General features: G+C 40.0%; 1 protein-coding gene across 7 annotated transcripts in view; it reads left to right on the top strand.

The window, feature by feature from the left end:
- The window catches only part of Hecw2 (HECT, C2 and WW domain containing E3 ubiquitin protein ligase 2), a 388,163-nt gene that overhangs the window by 308,657 nt on the left and 57,644 nt on the right, over positions 1-21,862 (top strand). For all 7 annotated transcript variants that reach the window (XM_006496067.2, XM_006496068.4, XM_006496066.4 and 4 more), the window contains 3 exons: positions 953-1,049; positions 17,459-17,542; positions 21,228-21,337. In XM_006496067.2, the coding sequence (XP_006496130.1) occupies positions 953-1,049; positions 17,459-17,542; positions 21,228-21,337 (291 nt within the window). The remainder of the gene's footprint in view (positions 1-952; positions 1,050-17,458; positions 17,543-21,227; positions 21,338-21,862) is intronic.

The following is a 21,862-nucleotide window of genomic DNA, read 5'->3' as shown; positions in this document are numbered from 1 at the left end:
TGGGCTCTCTGCTGTTTGTGAATTCAGACACTCTAATCTTGGTTCTCTGAATTATATTTATCACCTATTTCTGATTATTAGTAATAGAAATAAGCAAAATGATCTTACAGATACAGATTCATTTCCTGACAGAGAGGTAATAATGGTACTCCTAATAAATATTAATGAACAATTTTGACATTACTATAGCCATGGTAAATAGGCTGTAATTATTTTAAAATATGTTTTGCCTATAGTTGATTTCTGTTGCAATTGATCATACAGTGGATTTGCAATGGAGCTGTTTGCATGTGGTGTTTATTTCCACATAGAGTTATAGAATGGCTTATCATTATCACTGTGGCTGTCCCTGTTACTGGTGACTATTGTTTTTAGAGTTCTCTGGGTTATCTCTTTACCTCTCTGGCTAGCTAATATTCACCCAGAAGATGGTTTGCCATTTCTTATGGTTGTCATTTCTATGCAGTTGTCTGCTGTTGGAATTTTGTTGGTGGTGGTAGGTTTGGTTTGGTTTGGTTTGATTTGATTTGGTTTTTGAGACAGAGTCTTAACAATATAGCCCAGGTTGGCCTCAAACTCAGTCTTCCTGCTTCAGTCTCACACATGCTGGGATTATAGAATTGTACCTGGCTTTCAGATTGACTTTTGTAAATTTAAAATTGTTGATTTTGTTGGTATACTAATCTTGTCATTTGAAAGTAAACATGGTTCATCAGAGGAGTTGGTAATAGTATGTGTCATGGCTCTGATGTTACCCTGATAATCATATAGCAGTGTAGATGAAACGAAGCATGGGCAGCTGTGGGCACAGATCAGCTCCAACTGCAGACTGGAGTGCAGGGAGTATTAGCCAAAAACATACTTTTTAAAGTCTGAATTTAAATCATCATAGAAGTAGCAGTAGAGTTTTTTTTTAAAAATTAAATTACGGTTTCTTTTTACTTTTTTTCAGCCTACAATGACAAAATTGTTGCGTTTTTGCGTCAACCCAACATCCTTGAAATTCTGCAAGAGCGTCAACCTGATCTTGCCAGAAACCACTCACTCAGGTAAATAAGATTGGGGTTGCTGCAAGAGGCACTAGCGCCAACCATTAAGCTTCAGTGGCACTGGCAGTCATCCGGGACTTGCTCTTACCTCCTGACATTGTTCACAAAGGTGGTGAGCGAATGTATTCTGCCATCCACATCAGCTCATTTAGCCCCAGTTTTCTCTACCAAGCACAAGAGTGGAGTAAGGTTGGCTAAAGAACCTAGAATTCCCCTCAGGATGCTTGGGATCAAATGTGCACAGCCAAGAATACATCAGGGCCTGCGAACAGTGACACTGACATTTTAAGTGTAGCTTGAATCAACACGAGCAAACTTTTATTGAGTTGAGATTGATAAGGTCCTAGACTTGACATTCTATTTTTCCTTAATGAAAATACAGTAGGACCCAAGTCGAGAATCCTGTTTCCCCTGTGTGAGTCTTCCCTTCAATATGCCCTGCTTCTAGTTTCCCTGTGCATTCCTGAATATGTGTTCTTCTTCTGTCATGCTGTTGTTTTCTTGGCTTGTCAAAAAGGGTCTTCATTTTAGAATACCTTTTCTTAAACCTTTCAACCTCACAAACATGAGCACACGGAGACTGGAAACACTGTCCTATATCTCAGTGTGCTCTGCATCACAGGTTGTAGAAAAGGGGAAATCTTATATAATTTGGTATTCACTCAATTTACACATCACTGTAATTGTGAGCTTTTTCATCTATGCCCCAGTTCCCGAAATAACGACTCTGATACTTAATTATATATGTATATATGCCTAGGCCATAAGCTTGGGCTTGTTCCCTGACTAACTCATGATTTAATTAACCCATTTATTCTTTTCTATGAGTACCACACGGCTAGTTAGCTCTTCTCAGTTTCACACTTATCTTCTCAGAGTTCAAGGCAAATCTCTTCCTTCACCACACTCTATCTCAGAGTCTCCCCCCCTCCTCTCTCTCTCTCTCTCTCTCTCTGAACCCCAACCTCCTATTTCTTGCTTCAGCTCCTTCACCAATCAGTGTTTTATTGACAGGTGATACAGTGATACAGTACTGTACTTCCATACAGTACACAGAGATTGTCTCTATACATTACCTTTAATGGTGGAAATGCATTTGTCAATGATTCTAGTATATATCTGTGGTTCTTAAAGACTGATCCACTTATTTCTACCAACCTTGTTTTCACCCAAATGATGTAAAGTTTTATATAATACAAAATGCCAGAACTCAATCAAACACCTACCTGAACACCCACTCTCACTCCTCTTCCATCTTTGAAGTCATTCTCCTGACTTACTTCCCATGCCCTCTCCAGAAACATGGGTAAGCCCAAGTGTTTTCTTTGATTGTCTCCATGTAATTCTACAGCACAGACCTGTGTAATAACCTGGCAGGACGCTAATTTGATGAATAATTGTGTGATGTATGAAATTGGTCTTTGTACTCTCGACTATGTGACTTTCTTGCTGTAATTTGATTTCTCTAGTTCATATTTTCCAATTAAATTCTTAGATCCTTTCACATTCAGCCCTCCTGTCCCTTGAGGTCTGTTCCTCGCTGCTCAGATCTAAAAGCCCTCTCTAAGTAGTGAGCAAAATGACAGTATTTTATGTTACCCTTACCTTTAAAAAATATTTCTGAAGAATATAAACTAGGCAACATTGTAAGTATGGCCTGTAAATGAAACCTAGGTTAGAATCCTGGTTTCCCCAAGCTAACTCCACCATGAGCTTCAGTGCTTTCTATACGTGAGCATGCTATTCCTGATCACCAACAATTATAAAAATTATGCAAGTATGGATTTTGAACTTTTCTTTCTTAGGGCATCCCCTCAGCAGTCCACAGTCTTATAGAGAGTAATAAAATTACAGAAGTGAATTCAACCTTCTAACTAAAGATTATAGAGATTCTGGACCTCAAAGCAAAACAAATTCCTCCTCTCTTGTTAATCGGTGTGAAGAAAACTCTAGTTTCTCTCTCACACTTTAACTTCCTCCAGACACACAACACACACACACACACACACACACACACACACAAGAGAGGGAGGGGTGAGAAGAGGGGAGGGAAAGGGAGAGAGGGAGAGAGAGAAAGAGAGAAAGGGAGAGAGAAGGAAGTCTTCTGAATGCATCTCATTCCCACAGAACAGACTAAGAAAGTGAATACTTAAGGAGTTTTGTGCTTTCCCCTCTGGACTCTAGGTTATTATTTAAAGTAATTAGCATATCTTTACATCTCTGCCATGGGAGAGGCTGAGTGATTTAATCTACCTGAGCAGGGCATCTGATTTACCACAAGTCTTTAATGACTTAGAAGAACTTTAACAGTGGGAGGCTCCAGTTGATAGTACCCAGCTTTTTTTTTTTTCTTTCTGCTTTTTTTAGACTCCTAAGAAAGCTGATGATTTTAATTTTTCCAGTGGTCTTCACGGTTCCTAGTTAAGTGTATTTTTTTTTCTCCATAGATCTCACACAGCAATCACTTATAGAGAAATTGGTTCGTTGGATTTGAGATATATTTCCATCTATTTATGCTTTGAGACTATACAGATTATGACCACAAGAAGCATCAGCAGGCATGACAAACCAAATGAGGCAGGAACTTAAGTCGATGAGATAATGTTCTCTTACCCAGTGTGTGTCACTCTGTGTTGTCATTTGCTTATCATAACAACATAAAGGAGAAGTTTGTATATCTGAGAGAACATTCTGTTTCATAGTTAAAGCTGCATGGTAAGGAACATTCCCACAGATGTAGGGGTGGAATCTAAGCTGAGGTTTTAAAACCTCATATTTTGGTGACATTTCTGATAATAGATTCTGTTAGCCAGTTGTCATTATAACAAAGTTCCTGAAATAATGAATTTATTAAGAAAAATGTTTACTTTACTCTTAGTGTCTCTACTCCTTGATCCGGTGGACCTCTTGTTTTGGTCCTGTGATTGGGGGGGGGGGGGGGGTCAGAGGACGCCAGATGGGAGTAACAGGAAGCTAAGTGCTCATTGAAGAGCTAGAAGCAAGAGTTAGGAGCTAGGGTCTCTCAGTCCCCATTGGGAGCACAAACTTGATGATTTACGAGCTCAAAACATCTTCTCCTGGAAGTCCACAGCACTGCCCATTAACACCATCTTGAAAACAAAGACTTTAACTTGTGGACCTTAAAGATGCATGGAACAGAGCACATGGGTAATCTATGTGTCCCTGGTGTCTTTGAGCTCTGTTTCTGCACAGCCAAGGATAACCAACACATATTTCAGAGCATTCTTCCTCATTGATAGCACAGCCACTTGAAAGAAGTAACCTTCCTTGTCCCTTGAGTAAGGGATGCCAGTGGGAGACTAAAGTGGGCATCTCTTTGCTTTGTGCCTGTCTTGTATTGCTTGTGAGTCCTTCCGAGTCAGAGCATAACAAGGAGTTGATTCAGCTTTATTCATATCCACTTTTCTCTTTTCATATACAGTACTTGTGGTTTCCATGTACAGAATGGCTTTTGTTTTCAACTGCTATTCTGAGATCTTGGTTCTCTCTGACTTTATCAGTCATCATGATAAGGTTGAATGGTGCCAAGTTGTCCCTCCAAATCCTTAGTCCAGGAAGAGGTTTATTCTCAAGCTAAGCACCCAAAAGGAGAGATGAACATCCAGAGTGAGAGATGGCTCAGCTATTGAGAATGTGTGCTGCTCTTTGACAAGATACTCATTTGGTTTCCAGTACCAAATGATGGGTAGTTTAAAACCATCTGTAAGTCCATCTGATGCCCTCTTGTGACTCCATGAGAAACAGAGCTCACATATCCACATACCAACCTCCACATACATACTCATAATTTAAAATAATATAATTTTTTAAAAATGAACATTCAGGGGGCTGGAGAGATTGCTCAGTGGTTAAGAACACTGACTGCTCTTCCAGAGGTGCTGAGTTCAATTCCCAGCAACCATATGATGGCTCACAACCATCTGTAATAGGATCTGATGCCCTCTTCTGGTATGTCTAAAGACAGTGACAGTGTACTCATATATATAAAATAAATAAATCTTTTTTTAAAAAATGAGCATTCAAATTTGTTGACTTCTGTACAAGGTGCCTCTATTGGACTGTTCCTATCCCTTTTCATTGGAGAATAATAATCATACCAACATATCTAGTATATGTGAAGCTGGAATGAAAACTTCTTATATTGTATCAAAATACAAATATCTTAATTTAAGACAACTTTTAAAAATATTTTGTGAATGATCATAACACAAACAAATTCCATACTTTTTTTTTAGTTCCAACATTTATATACTAATTTATTATGTACAAGGATCATCAGCCTGAGGTAAGAGTTGAGAATTTCCCTCCTTGGTGGTTATTAGGCCGAGCCAGAAAGTCTGTTCCTGCCAGTCCTGTTTTTCTAAGCGTCACCAGTAATAAGCACCAGGCTGACTGTCCTTCACAGGCTACTTACAGAAGTCCCTTGCCATGAGAATGTGATCTGTGATACTTTTTTCATTTTGTTTAAGTAAATCCATTTCATATTTTAATTTACTAGTAAAGAAATGAGCCAAGAGAATAGGGAATAAAATATCCATGGAAGGAGTTGCAGAGACAAAGTTTGGAGCTAAGACGAAAGGATGGACCATCTAGAGACTGCCCCACCCGGGTGTCCATCCCATAATCAGCCATCAAACGCAGACATTATTGCATTCGCCAGCAAGATTTTGCTGAAAGGATCCTGATATAACTGTCTCCTGTGGGGCTATGCCAGTGCCTGTCAAACACAGAAGTGGATGCTCACAGTCATCTATAGAATGGAACACAGGGCCCCCAATGTAGGAGCTAGAGAAAGTACCCAAGGAGCTGAAGGGGTCTGTAACCCTATAGGAGGAAGAATAATATGAACTAATCAGAACCCCCAGAACTCATGTCTCTAGCTGCATATGTATCAGAAGATGGCCTAGTTGGCCATCATTGGGAAGAGAGGCCCCTTGGTCTAGCAAACTTTATATGCCCCAGTACAGGGGAACGCCAGGGCCAAGAAGTGGGAGTGAGTGGGTAGGGGAGCAGGGCGGGGGGAGGGTATAGGGGACTTTTGGGATAGCATTTGAAATGTAAATGAAAAAAATATCTAATAAAAAAAAGAACTTAAAAAGAAAGAAATGAGCCAAGAACTTCTGAGAGCCGGGCTATGGTGGCGCACGCCTTTAATCCCAGCACTCGGGAGGCAGAGGCAGGAGGATTTCTGAGTTCGAGGCCAGCCTGGTCTACAAAGTGAGTTCCAGGACAGCCAGGGCTACATAGAGAAACCCTGTCTCGAAAAACCAAAAAAAAAAAAAAAAAAAAGAACTTCTGAGATACAAGAAACAAAGAGGCACGTGCTTCAGTTCACTACAAACACAAGTGTGGCCCTTTCTGTTTATTTCTGTCATCCTTTTTGGACTACCTTGCAGCTTTGTTGTATATTAGTATTTCACTGATTGAATTTTCAAATCACATTTGCCTTAAAATTATAGAACAATATAGAATTTTGTATAATTGAAGTTTCCAAAGTTTGACTAAAACTAGCTTAAGTCAAATAAACCCGTGTTCATAGTTCCTAACCTATTTCTCATCCAACTTGATTGCAAATGAATTTTTCCTCATTATAACTGAGCTGGAAATATTAACCTCAGCTGTTAACTGTACTCCTTGGTCTAAGCAGCATGAGTTTATACCTACTGACTGACACACATTCTTGTCAGGGCCTGCCTTTCTCTGACTCTCAATCTCCTCTAATTTGTTTACTGGTCGCTTAGGTTTGAGGACCAACCTAACAGTGTTCTGATCTTTGCTGCTTAACTCAATTTAAAAAATAGAAAATCTAGATGGGACTGTTATTTTCCTGTGGACCATTTATATGAGGATAACTATTGAATTTTTAAAAGCATCTCATTAAAATAATTTATAGACAACTTTATAAATGGTAGTTGGGTACTTTTGGTAGAAGATTTTCAACTCTCACTAGGAGACCAGAAGTCATGGTTCTTGGAAAGTAGTTAGGTATGTATCTTAAAAATTCATATTTGGAGGCTGAAGAGATGGCTCAGTGGTTAAGAGCACTGACTGCTCTTCCAGAAGACTCAGGTTCAATTCCCAGCACCTACATGACAGCTCACAACTGTCTATAACTCCAAGATCTGACACCCTCACACAGACATATATGTAGGCAAAACACCAATAGCCATAAAACTAAAATAAATAAATTACTTTAAAAATTTCATATTTGGAGGTGGAGAGATGGCTTAGCTATTAAGAGCACTAGATGCTTGTCCTAAGTTCAATTCCCAGCACCCACGTGATGGCTCACAACCATCTGCAATGCCATCTGATGCCCTCTTCTGTCTGATGCTTTTTACTGTCATGCAGGCATACATGCAAATAGAGTTTTCATACACATAAATAAATAAATGAGTAAAATTATATTTGTAGTCAGACAGGCCTTTGTTTGAATATATAGGCCTATGTTTGAACACTACAGTTTACTTATGATTCAAGGTGACTTTGACTGAAGCATTTAAGATCCTTTCAAGTTATTACTCTAAAAACAGGGGTATATGTTAACTTTCAGTGTCCTTTTAAGATTAAAAGGAGTAAGAATTATGAAGCATTCATAGTTTGTAAGCCTAGCAAATATACCATAAAATGGAGTTAATGTGTTAGGTGTCTGTCCTTCACATCTTGACACAATCACAAGGACTAAGTTCAAGATAATTTGTCTTTGACCTTCTCCAGATTCTCAGAGCCACTTGCTTTGGGACTGATTGTACATATAAATGGAGCCACGTGATTCTGTGTATGCAACTGAACTTCAGTTGAAGCTCTCTAGGTCATGATTAACTTGGTGCAAGAGGGCTGGCTGGAGCAATTTTCACCAGTTACTATCTCAAAAGGCTTGTATATACATACAATGAAATCAGCCTTAGGAAGCAAGAGAGCTGAGCAAACTCCAGAAAAAAATTCTGAGAACTAAAGTTTCATGAAGTATTTGCTATTGATGTCTTAATTGGAATATATGTGCTAGCTTATATGTATGTGGTAGGCTTTTGACGTATACCTATGTCATATACTATGACATAGACTCATATTTGCATTTGGAGTATGTTTATTTTAAAGCCAAAGTATAGGGAGTTAGTTTCAATTTATGAATATATTTTTCAATTAAAACTCTTGTTACCAAATATATAACAAAATATTATAATTCATAGAAACTATAAAACTCTATATATTCTAGTACATCATAAGCATTGATTATAAGAATGATGGGCTTGGAATTCAAGCTGTGAAATGCCTGAAGAAAGATGTATTGTAACTAGACATAATAGTTAAACTCCTTTTACAAAATCCAAAATGCTTTTGTTCATATCAGTTTCCTCTTATCTATAGAGATTAAGTTCTAAGAGTCCAGTGTTTGTCTGATAGTTCCCAAGGAACAGAACTGTGTATATACCATAATATGTACTTGTGAAAAAAATTGATTTATAAATTTCACACAGCAAGAATGTAACAATTCCAAATAAAATAGGGTAAGTATAACAGTATGGTATAATAAAAATGGTTTAAAACATGAATTTGTTCATATGTGGACACTTTCCATTTAATGTTTCTGAGCTGTGATTGACCATAAGTAACAGAAGTCAGACAATAAAAAGCCATGAGGCTAGAGAATTGGTTCCGTAGTTATGAGCATTTGCTACTCTTTCAGAGGACCTGAATTTGATTCCCTACACCTATGTTTGGTGGCTCATAACGCCAGCCCAGGGATGCAGATGCCTCTGGCCTCCATTCTTACTGTTGTACACTCTCTTTCTCTTTTTCCCTTTCCCTTCCCCTTTCCCTTCTCTCTCTCTCTCTCTCTCTCTCTCTCTCTCTCTCTCTCTCTCTCTCTCTCTCTTTCCCTCCTCCTCCTCCTCCTTCTCCCTCTCCCTCCCCCATCTCTCTCACACACACAATAAAATAAACAGTTTTTAAAACCATAAAGAATGTTATGTTGATCCTCACCTCATAATAAATGAATGAATGAATGAATGAATGAATAATGGGTCCATAGAGAAAGGGGCATTACTGTATATAGAATTGTGTTTTGTTGGCTGCATGGTTCCTATCACCATTGAACTGTGAGACATGTAAACCCGTCATATGAACTATCTGTTTGATACTCTGAGCATCATTCTAATTTTATGGAGAGGTCAGTGTCTAAGCAACTGTCCCTCATAGATATCCTCAATACAAAACCATCAAATGAAGGAACAATATAATCGGAATGGATTGCCAACATCAGCACAAAAAAGGAGCAAATCACAAGAACTTTAGCTTCTCTCTATTTCCAACAGGTACTTTTGTTGAAAAAAAAAGCATGAATAATGATGTGGCCTATCTAGTAACAGGCTTGCTAGCTTATAATCTTTGAAAGCCTACAACATAATAAGCTCCAGGCTAGGTATTTGCATTCTAAATATGCTTAAAATGAAGAAACAGAATTAAGGAAGTGTTAGTCCTTAGCCTATGTTCATCTCTATCAGTGGTTCTCAACCTTTTTAATGATGTGACCCTTCAATACAGTTCCTCTTGTTGTGGTGACCCCCAACCATAAGATTATTTGATTCCTACTTCGTAACTGCAATTTTGCTACTGCTATGAATTGTAATGTAAATATCTGATATTCAGGATATTTGATATGTGACGTGGGGTCTTGACTCACAAGTTGAAAACCACTTATCTATATGCTAAACTCAACATGCGGTAGATTTATATCATTTGTGTGTCCATAAGAGTCACCTGAGAATTGTAGGCCTCATGGACATTCTAGACTACCCTATAGGACAGTAAGTAGGAAAACAAGGAACCTTTCTCCTGTGGGCCATCTGTTAGGGCAGACTGTCCTGTGACTGTGATAACCATCAAGAGCAATCACTAATTTTCCTTTCTTGGCTTTGAACCATGAGGGAACTCCAAGCACTTCTCTAACACTACCTCAGGCAACAGCATTGAAAGCACTTGTATTTGCAGCTGTGTTAGTGAGTGCCCAGGAGCCCAGGAAGCCAAGGATGCGGAGTCTGCACTGCTGCCTCTAATTCTTTCTTAACTCGTGTCCTTCTTTCACTTCAAGACCCAAGAGAGGATTGGTTTCAGTGAGAATATTTTCTGTGGGAATTTCAGTCTTAAGACATGGCTGGTTGTCCTCAAATGACCTCCTTCGTGTGAGAGAGTCGCTCTCTGATGGCACATGTCTACACTGGGAGGAAGTGGTTACAAGCCGGGTGTGAGAGGCAGCAGCAGTGGAGCTTTTCCTGCACTTGTAATCAATGCAGGTTAGCTTTGGGTTTGTTGTTGTTGTTGTTGTTATTGTTATTGTTGCTGTTGTTGTTTTGTTTTGTTTTGTTTGGCTTTAATCCCCTCTGTATCTCCCTTTTCCACGTCTCTACGTGGATTCCAATTTAGTCATTTATGTGAAGTCAGCTTTCTGATTCTTTTTGTTTCCTGCCATGGCAGAAAATGAGAACAATATTATTTATTAAGAACATGGAGTGAAGGTTTTTAGGAGTCTGCCATTTTAGCATTGGCCGATCACGTGCCTCATTTGTATTTTACTGTGTTCTCCTGTGCAGGAAACACCATGAAGAGCATGTGGGCAGAGGCATTCAGGAGGAAGGACTTTTGCCCTCCAGAGACTCATACCTCAAAAGTAATTTATAATGTTTGTTATGAACCGCTAAGATTGAGCAGAATTTCTTTATGACACAGGATCTTTCACCTCTTTACATTAACAGAATAAACTTGAATCGATATGATAAAGTCATATTCAGAATCCTCTAATTGCAGTCAAATGTGTTAGTAACATGTTCAAACTAGATTAATTCCAAATGCTAAGTAGCTTTATGGAAATTTGTATGAGCCAAGTCCCATTTTCTAAAAGGAAAAGAAGTATTGGAGGTCAGTTATGTTGACTTTAGCCACTTTTATTCTGAAGAAACTTAAGAATGTGTAAACTAAAATTGCCCAAAGGCAATAGAATTAATACTTTATCTGAGACTTATTTTTTCAGAAGTCAAATCATCAATGTTGAGATTATCAGTTGAAAGACACACTTGTCCTTTTTTGGGGGGGGGGGGTGGTTAAAGAAGGTATGTAGTCTTTTTTTGAGATGGGGTTTCTCTGTGTAGCTCTTGCTGTCCTGAAACTCACTTTGTAGACCAGGCTGGCCTTGAACTAATAGAGATCTTCCTGCCTCTGCCTCCCATGCTGGCTTAGACCCTTGTCTTTTGTTTTCCTTGTGTTGGGTTTCAATTCTGATAGTCTGCGGCACGAATCCTTGGCATTATCATGGCATCTCTTCCCTCCACAACAGAAACTTACTTGTGTTTGCTGACTTGTATTAGTCTGCCAGTTTATTTGGAGTGCCCCTGTTGGGACTCAGATCCGGGACAAATAGCTGAGGTGCATATTTTACAAACCAAAAGAGACCTGGCTTCCAGGTTCTCCCAGCATCCCTCAGTCCCCACCTGTTATAGGGCATGGCTGGTATAGCCCATCCTCTATCCTGAACTTTCTAGCCCAGGGTTTGGGCTTCCCTTCCTCCAGAAGGTCTTCCCTTTATAGTCCAGACATTTAGGTCTTTCTGCTCCTCTCTCTCCCTGTGTGCTCTTTCTCTGTCCTCTCTCTTCTGTCTCCCTCTCCATAGCAACTTCCCCTGGCCTCCTTCCCTGAGACCAGTGAACCCACTGGAGAGTAGCTCTCCAATGAACCCACCTTTGTATACTTTAATTTGGTGGCTCCCCAGTAAACTACCTTTGTACACTTTAATTTGGCCTGAATTGGCTCATTTTATCAACTCCAAATACAATAGTGATGTTACTGAATGCATCTCATGGTGTGTGGATTTCATCACTTTTCTATTTGTAGCATACTGCAAAGCTCTTCATAGAATAAGACATGGCATTTTTCATGCAACATTTAGCATAACTGCATAATATAATTTTTAAGTTCATCTCTTTGTTTTCTCTTTAGCCTGTGGCAATGCATATTATATAGCTTCCCTTGATCATCTTCATGATACAAATTAATAGTGCAATAAAAAAGTTCTCTTTCCAATCAGTAAGAGAATTGTGCATGAGCAGAAAATGGGTACCAAGGCCCTGGTGGCGTAAGTGACAGTCCTGGTCACTACTAGCATTTGAAGAGTTTGTGTCTAATTGTTAATCACTTGTCTTGTAGCTGCATATCACACAGCATGAAGTCACATGGTGGTAAACAGTCATGCCTGTCATCTATAGTATCCAAACTATGCTCTATCCTTTCCATTGTTTTGGTCACCAAAATGAGAAGAAACTTACAACTTCCAGCAGGACTTGGGATTTTGTCTGTAGATCTCTAGTAGATGAAGGTCGCAGTTTGAGGAACACTGGTCTATAGGACATTGGGCAAATCGGTGATAACCAAGGAGCAGTTCCTTCTTCATTCTTGGAAATTATGGGCCATTTCTGAGACTGCTTAATTGTCTCTTCCTCTCATCCTCAACCCTGGTCATTCTCTGAATCATCAACAAACTAAAGTCAGTCTTGTTTTTACTTAAAAAGACTTTCTAAAGGACCTCTAGGCTAGGTGCATGTCCATGGCCTAAACCAAAACTCAGTTACATAGACAGGGTACTTTACGGAATTTTAATATAATACTGGGGATTGCTTTTGATTTTTATTGCACTATAAGCTCCCGGACAGACAAACTTTGTGGCGTTCTTTAAGCCTGGTCTACATTGAGAGTTCCAGGACAGCCAGGGCTACACAGAGAAACCATGTCTGGAAAAAATCCAAAGACAGACAGACAGACAGACAGACCACCAGCAATGGATAGCACTCTCTCTAGTGCTCTATCCTAGAAGCTTGTTGCTGTGACAAATCTACTGGCCTGGTAGAAAACTAGTCTCAGTCCACCTCTGTTATGTTCTCATTTGAAAATCAAACCAGTTGTTTTCACTGCCTAGTAGTTAGTATGTGGACAAGCAGTCTTCCCACTGGCATCCTGCTCTGACGCCAACCTCCTTTCTTTCCTTCACCATATCTTCCTTGTGGCTCAGATGAGTGGTGCGGTGTTCTTCTTACAGAACATTATAGGCCATGGTGAGGCCTAGAACATAGCATCGGTACCATCACTTTGTTCAGTTCAGGTGAACAGAGTTCGTGAAAGTGCGAGCCTGTTTGATTTTTTTTTTTTTTTTTTTTGCGTTTGTTCCATTTGTCTGGCCTCACTGTGATGGTGGACTGAAGTCCGTACTCGTTAAAGATGGCTTCAAAATCAAAGCATGTTATTATTGATCCTTACACAAGAACTGGCTAAGGAACTGCTTATTCTTCTACAAAATAATTTTTTTCCAATTTAGGTTTTTTTTTTTAAGCTAACACTTAGTTCTCTTATTAAAAAAAAAAAAATCACCAGAGAATGGGCCTTGCCATCCTGTGTTTTAGAATATGATGCTAACACTAGTGGGACAATGACCTTCCTGGTTCTGATCTTCAAGGCAGAGTAACTTTGCAGGGAACCTGGCATCATAAGCGTGTTTTAAAAAAATAAATGCCCAAGTCTCATGTCTCCATAATCTCTTATTGATTATACAGGATGGAAAATAAACATGTTTAAAGATAGTAAAGTGTCTTGGGGTTTTAAAAAGCAAGTTGGAGAGGAAAGGGTTTATTTGGCTGATACTTCCAGCCCATCATTGGAGGAAGTCAGGGCAGGAGCTCAAGCAGGGCTGGAACCTGGAGGCAGGAGCTGATGCAGAGTCCATGGAGGGGTGCTGCTTACTGGCTTGCTTTCCATGGCTTGCTTAGTCAGCCTTCTTAGAGAACTTAGGAACACTAGCCCAGGGATGACACAATCCACCATGGGCTGGCCCCTCCCTGCTTGATCACTAATTGAGAGGATGCTCTACAGCTGGGTCTCATGGAGGCATCTCCTCAGCTGAGGCTCCTTCCTCTCTGGTGACTCTAGCTTGTGTCAAGTTGGCACCCAAAACCAGCAACTGATCCTTGTCAGATTGACACAAAAACACATCACCATTGAGCCAGAACCCTCGTTTCTTACCAATCCCCAAGATCTAAATAATTTTCAAGGTCCCACAGTCTTTACAAATTCAAGCCCATGAAATTTTCAGTCCCACCGGGCGTGGTAGTACACGCCTTTAATCCCAGCACTCGGGAGGCAGAAGCAGGCAGATTTCTGAGTTCAAGGCCAGCCTGGTCTACAAAGTGAGTTCCAGGACAGCCAGGGCTACACAGAGAAACCCTGTCTCGAAAAACAAACAAAAAAATTTCAGTCCCTTTAAAGTATCCAATCTCTTTTAAAATCGATAGTCTTTTACAATTCAAAGTCTCTCAATTGTGGACTCCAGTAAAATGCTTTTTTACTTCAAAAGGAGAAAAAAGAATCAAGGCACCATGATAATCAAATCAAATCCAAATCATCCAGTCTTTGGATCGACTTATCATCTCCTAAGCTCCTCCAAAGGCTTGGGTCTCTTCTCTAGCTCTGCCCTCTGTAGCACACAGCTTGTCTTCTAGGCTCTGGAGGCCTCCACTCCACTGCTACTGCTGTTCTTGGTGGTCATCCCCATGGTACTGGCATCTTCAAAACACTGGGGTCTTCTGCTGTAATTGGGCTGTGCTTTCACAAAGAGCCTCTCATAAGCTCTCTTCATGATGCCAAACCTCAACTTGTCCTCATGACTCCCTTCAGTCCTGGGCCTTCAACTGCCACTGAGGCTGCGTCTTCATCTGTGTCCTCTCCTGCCCTTTCAAAGTGCCAGGTTTCAGCCACTCTCCATGATGCCTTCAAACCTGGCACCACCTGGGTGACTCTTGCACAGTACCAAATCTGGCTGCCAACACAAGGTACAATCTTGGCTGTCTCTGGAACTCAGCTTTTCTGTGCTCTCAGAAAAACACTTCCCAGAAGATTTGACCTCAGTAATGCCGATATCTTCGTAATCATCACTAATTGCTTAGCTCCAGCTAACCAGCATCAATTGTTCCAGTAATGAAAAAGTTTCACTTTAGTAGTTCTGGTATCTTGTTAATCATAGCTGATTGTTCAGCCCCAGCTAACCAGAACCACTGAATCTTACACTGAAACAGCAACAGCCCTGATAGAGTCTCTAAACTTCCCCTCTGAAACGTCACAAGCCAAGCCTCCATCTTCTGTACTATTCTCAACATTCTTATCTTCCAGTATCCTACAGAACTTCCCACTGAGATCTCAACAGGCAATGGCTTTTCTGGCTGGAAGTTCCAAAGTCTTTCCATAATCCTCCCCAAAACCAGGTTCAGGTCTGTCACAGTGATACCCCCTATGCTGGTACCAACCTTTCTTAGTTAGGGTTTTATTGCTATGACAAAACGCTATGACCAAAAGGCAAGTTGGAGAGGAAAGGGTTTATTTAGCTTTCACTTCCAGGTCATAATTCATCATTAGAGGAAGTCAGGGCAGGAACTCAAGCAGGGCTAGAACCTGGAAACAGGAGGCAATGCAGAGGCCCTGGAGGGGTGCTGCTTACTGTAAGGCTTGCTTTCCATGGCTTGCTCAGCCTGCTTTCTTAAAATTAGTGATCAGTGAGGGTTGTGCCATCCCTCATTGATCACTAATTGAGAAAATGCCCCACAACTCAATCTCAAGGAGGCATTTTCTCACGTGAGGCTCCTTTTTCTGTGATGACTCTGGCTTGTGTCAAATTGACACACAAAACCATCAAGAGCATAAAGGTTAGGTGCTTCCTACACTTATAAACATAAAATGGATCTAGCTTGAGGAAACAAGAGACTGAACCCTGTACTCTAGCCTTGTAAACTGTGACTAAAGGCAAGTCCGTTTCTATGTGTTTGGGGATTTTTCATCCAGGCTGTTAATAAACCTTGTGGCTTCCAACTCAGTAAAGAATCTCATTAAGGTGACTTGGATCTTATGAACCCAAGGTACAATGGAACTGGTAAAAATACCAAGTAGAGCTAAGGTGCTCTAAGAACTAAATCTAGATGAGTAACCAGAGACACATTTCGCTTTATGCTTCAGGTCTCAGAATGCTGAGTTCTTAGCACTCACAGTAAAGTTGTGTATATGTTTGGCTTCCATATTCAAATGAAATGGTTTCAGTGCCATAGCTTAAACTTTTATTTTTTTCCTGTCATCTTAAGGCATTACTGTAGAATGCTCTGAAATAACATGAGGTAAATTAGAAAAAAAAAATAAGAAAATGTTTTATTAAAATTATGTTCATGTGAAAAGTTTAAGATATGAAAATGAAGATGATTTGTGAATCCAAAGATGTTGTCACATGTATTTATGTTAAGTTAATGGCAGAAATAGCATGTCATGGCAATGTGTGTGTGTGTGTGTGTGTGTGTGTGTGTGTGTGTGTGTGTACTATATTACAGATCCAACCCAAAGCCTTCCATGTAACAGGCAAGCATTCTATTGATCTGTATCTCTACCCACAGCATTGTATCTGGTATGGGAGGGCTATTTACTTTTCTACATTATACACAATATCTACTTTCCCAGTCTTAGCAATTAAAAATGTTTCACGTTTTCATTATTTAAAATAGCCATGCTCTTTTTTATTTTTATTTTATTTTATTTTTCTTTTACTGAAGCTATAAGCACAGTCACAGGTACTGTTTGTACCACATGTAACTTACAGGTTTATCCTCAGGAAAACAGCTGGATATTGTACCCATACCTTTTGAATGGCAGGGGATAAATCTGGGGGATTGCTTTCTAAAGAGAGTGGAGTCACCCTTTCAAATTGTTGCTTAGATGCAAACTCCCAGGTGGCCTTAACCCAGAAAGGGGATTGGTTTTACTGTCTGGAATAGTGCGGTCTATGATGCTACTTAGGTGGCAGAATAATTGTTTTCTCCCAACATTAGAAGTTGTTGTTGCTCACAGGGTCCTTTCCTTGTATGTTTTGCTTTGTACCTTTTTTTTTTTTTTAAACTTTTTACTTTTTTATTTTTTATTTTTTGAGACAGGGTTTCTCTGTATAGCCCCGGCTGTCCTGGAACTCACTCTGTAGATGAGGCTGGCCTCAAACTCAGAAATCTGCCTGCCTCTGCCTCCCAAATGCTGGGATTAAAGGTGTGGCCACCACTGCCTGGCTGTTTGTTTTTTCTTGTAGTGCTGGGGATGGATTCAGGGCCTCTTGCATGCTAGGCAAGCATTCAACCACTTCATCCCAGCAGTGTTCTTCTCAAAAGCAAGGAGTGTGCCCTTTGGGGATTTGTATTCCTAAAGTCCCATAGCACAGTGCCACTTATTAAGTACAAAAAAATGCTACAACCATGATAGAAAATATGGCTCTCCAATAAGTTACATCCACAAAGCCTATCATGAGCATCTGTACCGTTTCCTTGCCTCAACAGGGAGAAGATCCAATTTATCCGAACGGAAGGGACCCCTGGATTGGTGCGGCTCTCAAGCGATGCAGACCTTGTCATGTTACTGAGGTATGTGACACTGGGGCCTCAGGTGGAAGTCTCCTGCTGTCAGATACTTTGGGATGTTTTTGAAAATAATATGCCACAGTGTTGGTAGCCTTAAAATGCCTCCTTTCTCCTCGGAATCATAAGGAAATCGTCATATTGAAAACTTAGGATGCAGCTTTCAGGGTAATTTATTTCAGATTACATCGGGTACCCCTAAAATTAGCTTACTCATGCTTCTACACTGCTGAGAGACGAAAAGGATATACAGACAAACAAATCAAATACCACACTCATTGAGTAGAATGGAAGTTAACCGAAGAAGTACGTGCAGCTTACCCTGGGGCAGGGGAGAGGTCATTGATAGGTTATTTTCCCGCCACTTAATAAGTACCAAAAATAATAAGCCAGTTTAAACCAGATTAGATTATATAAAGATGAGTTTATTGGGAAGCTGCATTCTAATAGGGAGTTCACTGGCCCCAAGGACCAAGGTCATGGAAGTTGCCATAGAGGAAGGAGAGAGAAAGGAGCATATTGCAGAGAGAGAAGGGAGAAGAGAGAATCCAAAAATGTCTGGGTTATATAGGAATGAGCCTCTGGGGGAAGGGCAGCCCAGCCCTTGGGCTGGAAAGTTCAGGTTTGGGTATGTCAGGCAGGCACTGAGGGATTCTGGGAGAACCTGGGGACCAGGTCTGCTTTGGTAGAGAAAATATGCACGCCAGTCCCTTGTCCCAGGCTGAAACCAAAAAGTCATCTTTCAGTTTTCTTTCCACTTTTTTCTTTTCTTTTTCCAACATGTGCTTTCTCTCCTTTTGCTGGTTTCAGGAGTAGCTTATTTACTTTATGGTTTTTAAGAGTTTAAGGTTTGGTCAATGGTTCTGCGGATTTAGGCGCTTCGTGGAACAGACCCATTGTATTGCCCTTCGTGGTGGTTAGAATGATTCAGTTTTTAAATTTCAGAGTACTTTGGAAGGACAACTGTAAAGGGTTTTTTTTTTTTTTTTGTCTGTTTGTTTTGTTTTTCGAGACAGGGTTTCTCTATGTAGTCTTGGTTGTCCTGGAACTCACTCTATAGACCAGGCTGGCCTCGAACTCAGAAATCCACCTGCCTCTGCCTCCCAAGTACTGGGATTAAAGGTGTGCGCCACCACACCCAGTTTAAGGTTTTTGTTGTTGTTTAAAAAAAAAAAAAAGACCTTTCTCATGTTTGACATCAACCCTCAACTATAGGCAAATTAGAAATAAAATGCTTTTGCAGGATCCAGTGGCTGGGAAACTGCCCTGGAGGTCTCCATAGGATCAACACCCCTCAGGCAATGCTTTGTTTATCCCTGAGGGCTAAACAATGCCACAGGGCAGTGTTTTGTTTGCTTTCTTGCTATTTTCTTTTTCTTGAGACAGGGCTTTTCTGTATAGACCTGTCTGTACAGGAACTCACTCTGTAGACCAGACTCAGAGGTCTAGCCTGCCTCTGCCTCCCTGTGCTGGGATTGAAGGAGCCCACCATCGTGGCCAGGCTTGTGTGTTTTCTTTTTTTGTTTGTTTTTTGTTTTCTGAGACAGGGTTTCTCTGTATAGTCCTGGCTGTCCTGGAACTCACTTTGTAGACCAGGCTGGGCTTGTGTGTTTTCTATGTTGGTCTTGACCTTGACTCTCTCTCTCTCTCTCTCTCTCTCTCTCTCTCTCTCTCTCTCTCTCTGTTGTCCTATATCTTGCTGAAAAGCCCTTTCCATTTTTGTTGCTATGAAAGCAAGATTCCAAAGGATTCAATTACTCCCCATCTTTTGACTCTTAAGACCTTTGAGGAGGGTGTGTCACTTCTCAATCTAGCAGGTGACTGACCCTTTTAACTGACCTGTACTGAATTAGTTCTAGAAAGAGTATAGCCTGCCAGATAGTCAGGAACACTATTGATCTGCTAGTGCAAGAATAAGATGTTTCTATAAAAATAAAGTATAGAAAAACAAAAGTCATATGTTTTTGAAAGGCGGGCAGAAGTAGAAACAGGGAACAAACAACCTCTGACAGTAGAGACTTTTAATGTGTGGGGGTGGGGGGTGGGGGGTTGGTAAAAGTCTCTAGAGGAGAATCCCTAAGGATGGAAAGTCTGCCTTATGCACCGAAGTCAGTATAGGGCAGAAGGGGAGACTGGGGAGGAGTCTGAAATCAGCCATTACAGGGAGCAAAGGATGAAAGCTGAGTATTAAGAAAAAGAATGTCTTGTGGTGGGTAAACATCCCTGGGCAGCCATTGTCAGGTGTCAGCAGGGGGAGAGGCGGGATTAGGAAAATATGTCTGGAATGAGGATTGCTGTAGTCTCACTGCCCAGAAACCAAAAGGGAAAAGCTTTTTAAAATGGCATGGCCTTGGCTACAAGTCTCAATCTTCTTCTCTCCTTAGTTAAACAGTCTTTAGATGGTAAGTCTTAAATATCTTAGTTAATTATAGCTAACTACCACAGTCTATCTGAGTTTCTTATATGTAAAACGATCTCACAAATAAAGAGCAAGATTGCTTCCTCACCTGCTTGGGGAAATAAGTATGTTCACTGAAACTAAAGGGCCTTTGAAGAAGTTGGAAAATTTACTCACACATAGTGATTCTACAGTTATGGCATGTTGTACATTTAGGTCTTGACTGTCATTTCATTTATTAAATGTATTTATTAATAGTATGCAATGAAGCAATATACTATCTGTCTTTAATAAATAATATTTACTACTTATTGGAAGTGGGGGGTTGTCTATTCACATTCTAAGTTCTTCTGTATTTTACTTTAAGTTTATTTCAGTCAAAGGCTTAAGAGTGTGCTTGCCACATACTAAGTGAATCTGTGTCTCCTTGGTGTTTTATATTTTAAAGAAGAGAATTAGTTCTGGTAAAAATGTACTTGGTTATCTGTACACTAAGGTGTGAGAGAGTCTGTGTAGCTTTAGGATATGATTCAAATCACATTAAACCCATGTAAAGATATTTTTCTATTGCTATTATAAAATATAAAAAATGTAAATGACTTGAATTTGTTATTGATTATTCATTTCCTATATACTCTCAATAACTGATTTGATTTAAAATGTACTTTTATCAGGTTTATCGAGTGATTAGTAAATTCAGACATATGAAATAGGAAGTAATTAGTAAATTTGGATGTATAAAAAGTTTTAAAGTTGTATAGCAAAAGATGCAGGGCTTGATGAAGAGGTCAGGGTGGATTGGGTGGGTGTGTGCTTTGACTGAACAAATCTGACTTTGTATATGTACTGTATTCACACTATGAAACTCACAGGTACAGGGGATACCATGTAGAGAACATTCTTGGTGCCATTGGTAATAAAAAGCAGGAAGTTGGGGAAAGACATAGGGATAATAAACTAGTATATTCATAGAATGGCCTGATATACAGCCACCTAAACCTTTATGTATCCACACAGATATCAGACTACAATAATATTTTTGATTGAGGATGTAGGTAAAATTCAAGCATAATAAATACTTACAGACAACATTTAGCAATGTTTATGACAAAACTATGTTTTATCTGTGCACGGATGTTTCTGAGTATGAAACTATGGAAGGAAACTACCTGTTAAATCACAATGGAAGAAAACAAGAAAGCCCTCATAGAATCCTACCTCCTCCTCACTGTGGAAGCAGCTTACTTGGCCTCATTGGCTAACGTATATCCTCTGTTCCATGTCTTTTCCTAGCTTATTCGAGGAAGAGATAATGTCATATGTGCCTCCTCATGCCTTACTCCACCCCAGCTACTGTCAGTCCCCGCGTGGCTCCCCCGTATCATCTCCCCAGAACTCACCAGGTGAGTCTTCCTACTACATATGGGAATTCTCTGAGAAGCACAGGTATGGAGTGCTCTGCCTGCTGATAAGGACACACTGCGTGGTATTTGCTGCCTTTTTAAGTAGCTCGCTTCCTTGTAAGTTCATTTTGACTGAAAGCTTATAAAGATAAATGGCAGTAGTGTAACATATCCTGCTGTAGAATCTACTTTACATCCTGCTGCCTACTGCTTAATGTTTCTTGGAAAATATTAGGGCACAAAATATTTTGCGAGCTCTTTTGATTTAAAAAGTTAGTTGGGGTACAGCTTTGATAGACAATAAAAATGTTTCCACTCTCAAGAAAAAAAAGTTGAGAGTTTAAACTATTTGGTATAATGGACTTGGGTATTTTTCTCCTGTTGTATTAACTAATTGTCTAAGATGGTGTGAGGGGGATGAATGGGCGGATGAAACAAGCTAATGGGTGAAACTTATTTGAACTCTTTTAGAAGAGGCAGATGGGAATTAGGGGGTGATGAATGCTCAGGTGTGTAAATGATATG

This window comes from Mus musculus, chromosome 1 (assembly GCF_000001635.26).
Source record: "Mus musculus strain C57BL/6J chromosome 1, GRCm38.p6 C57BL/6J".
In the NCBI taxonomy this organism is placed as follows: Eukaryota; Metazoa; Chordata; class Mammalia; order Rodentia; family Muridae; genus Mus; species Mus musculus.
This window is presented reverse-complemented; position numbering and strand designations above follow the sequence as displayed.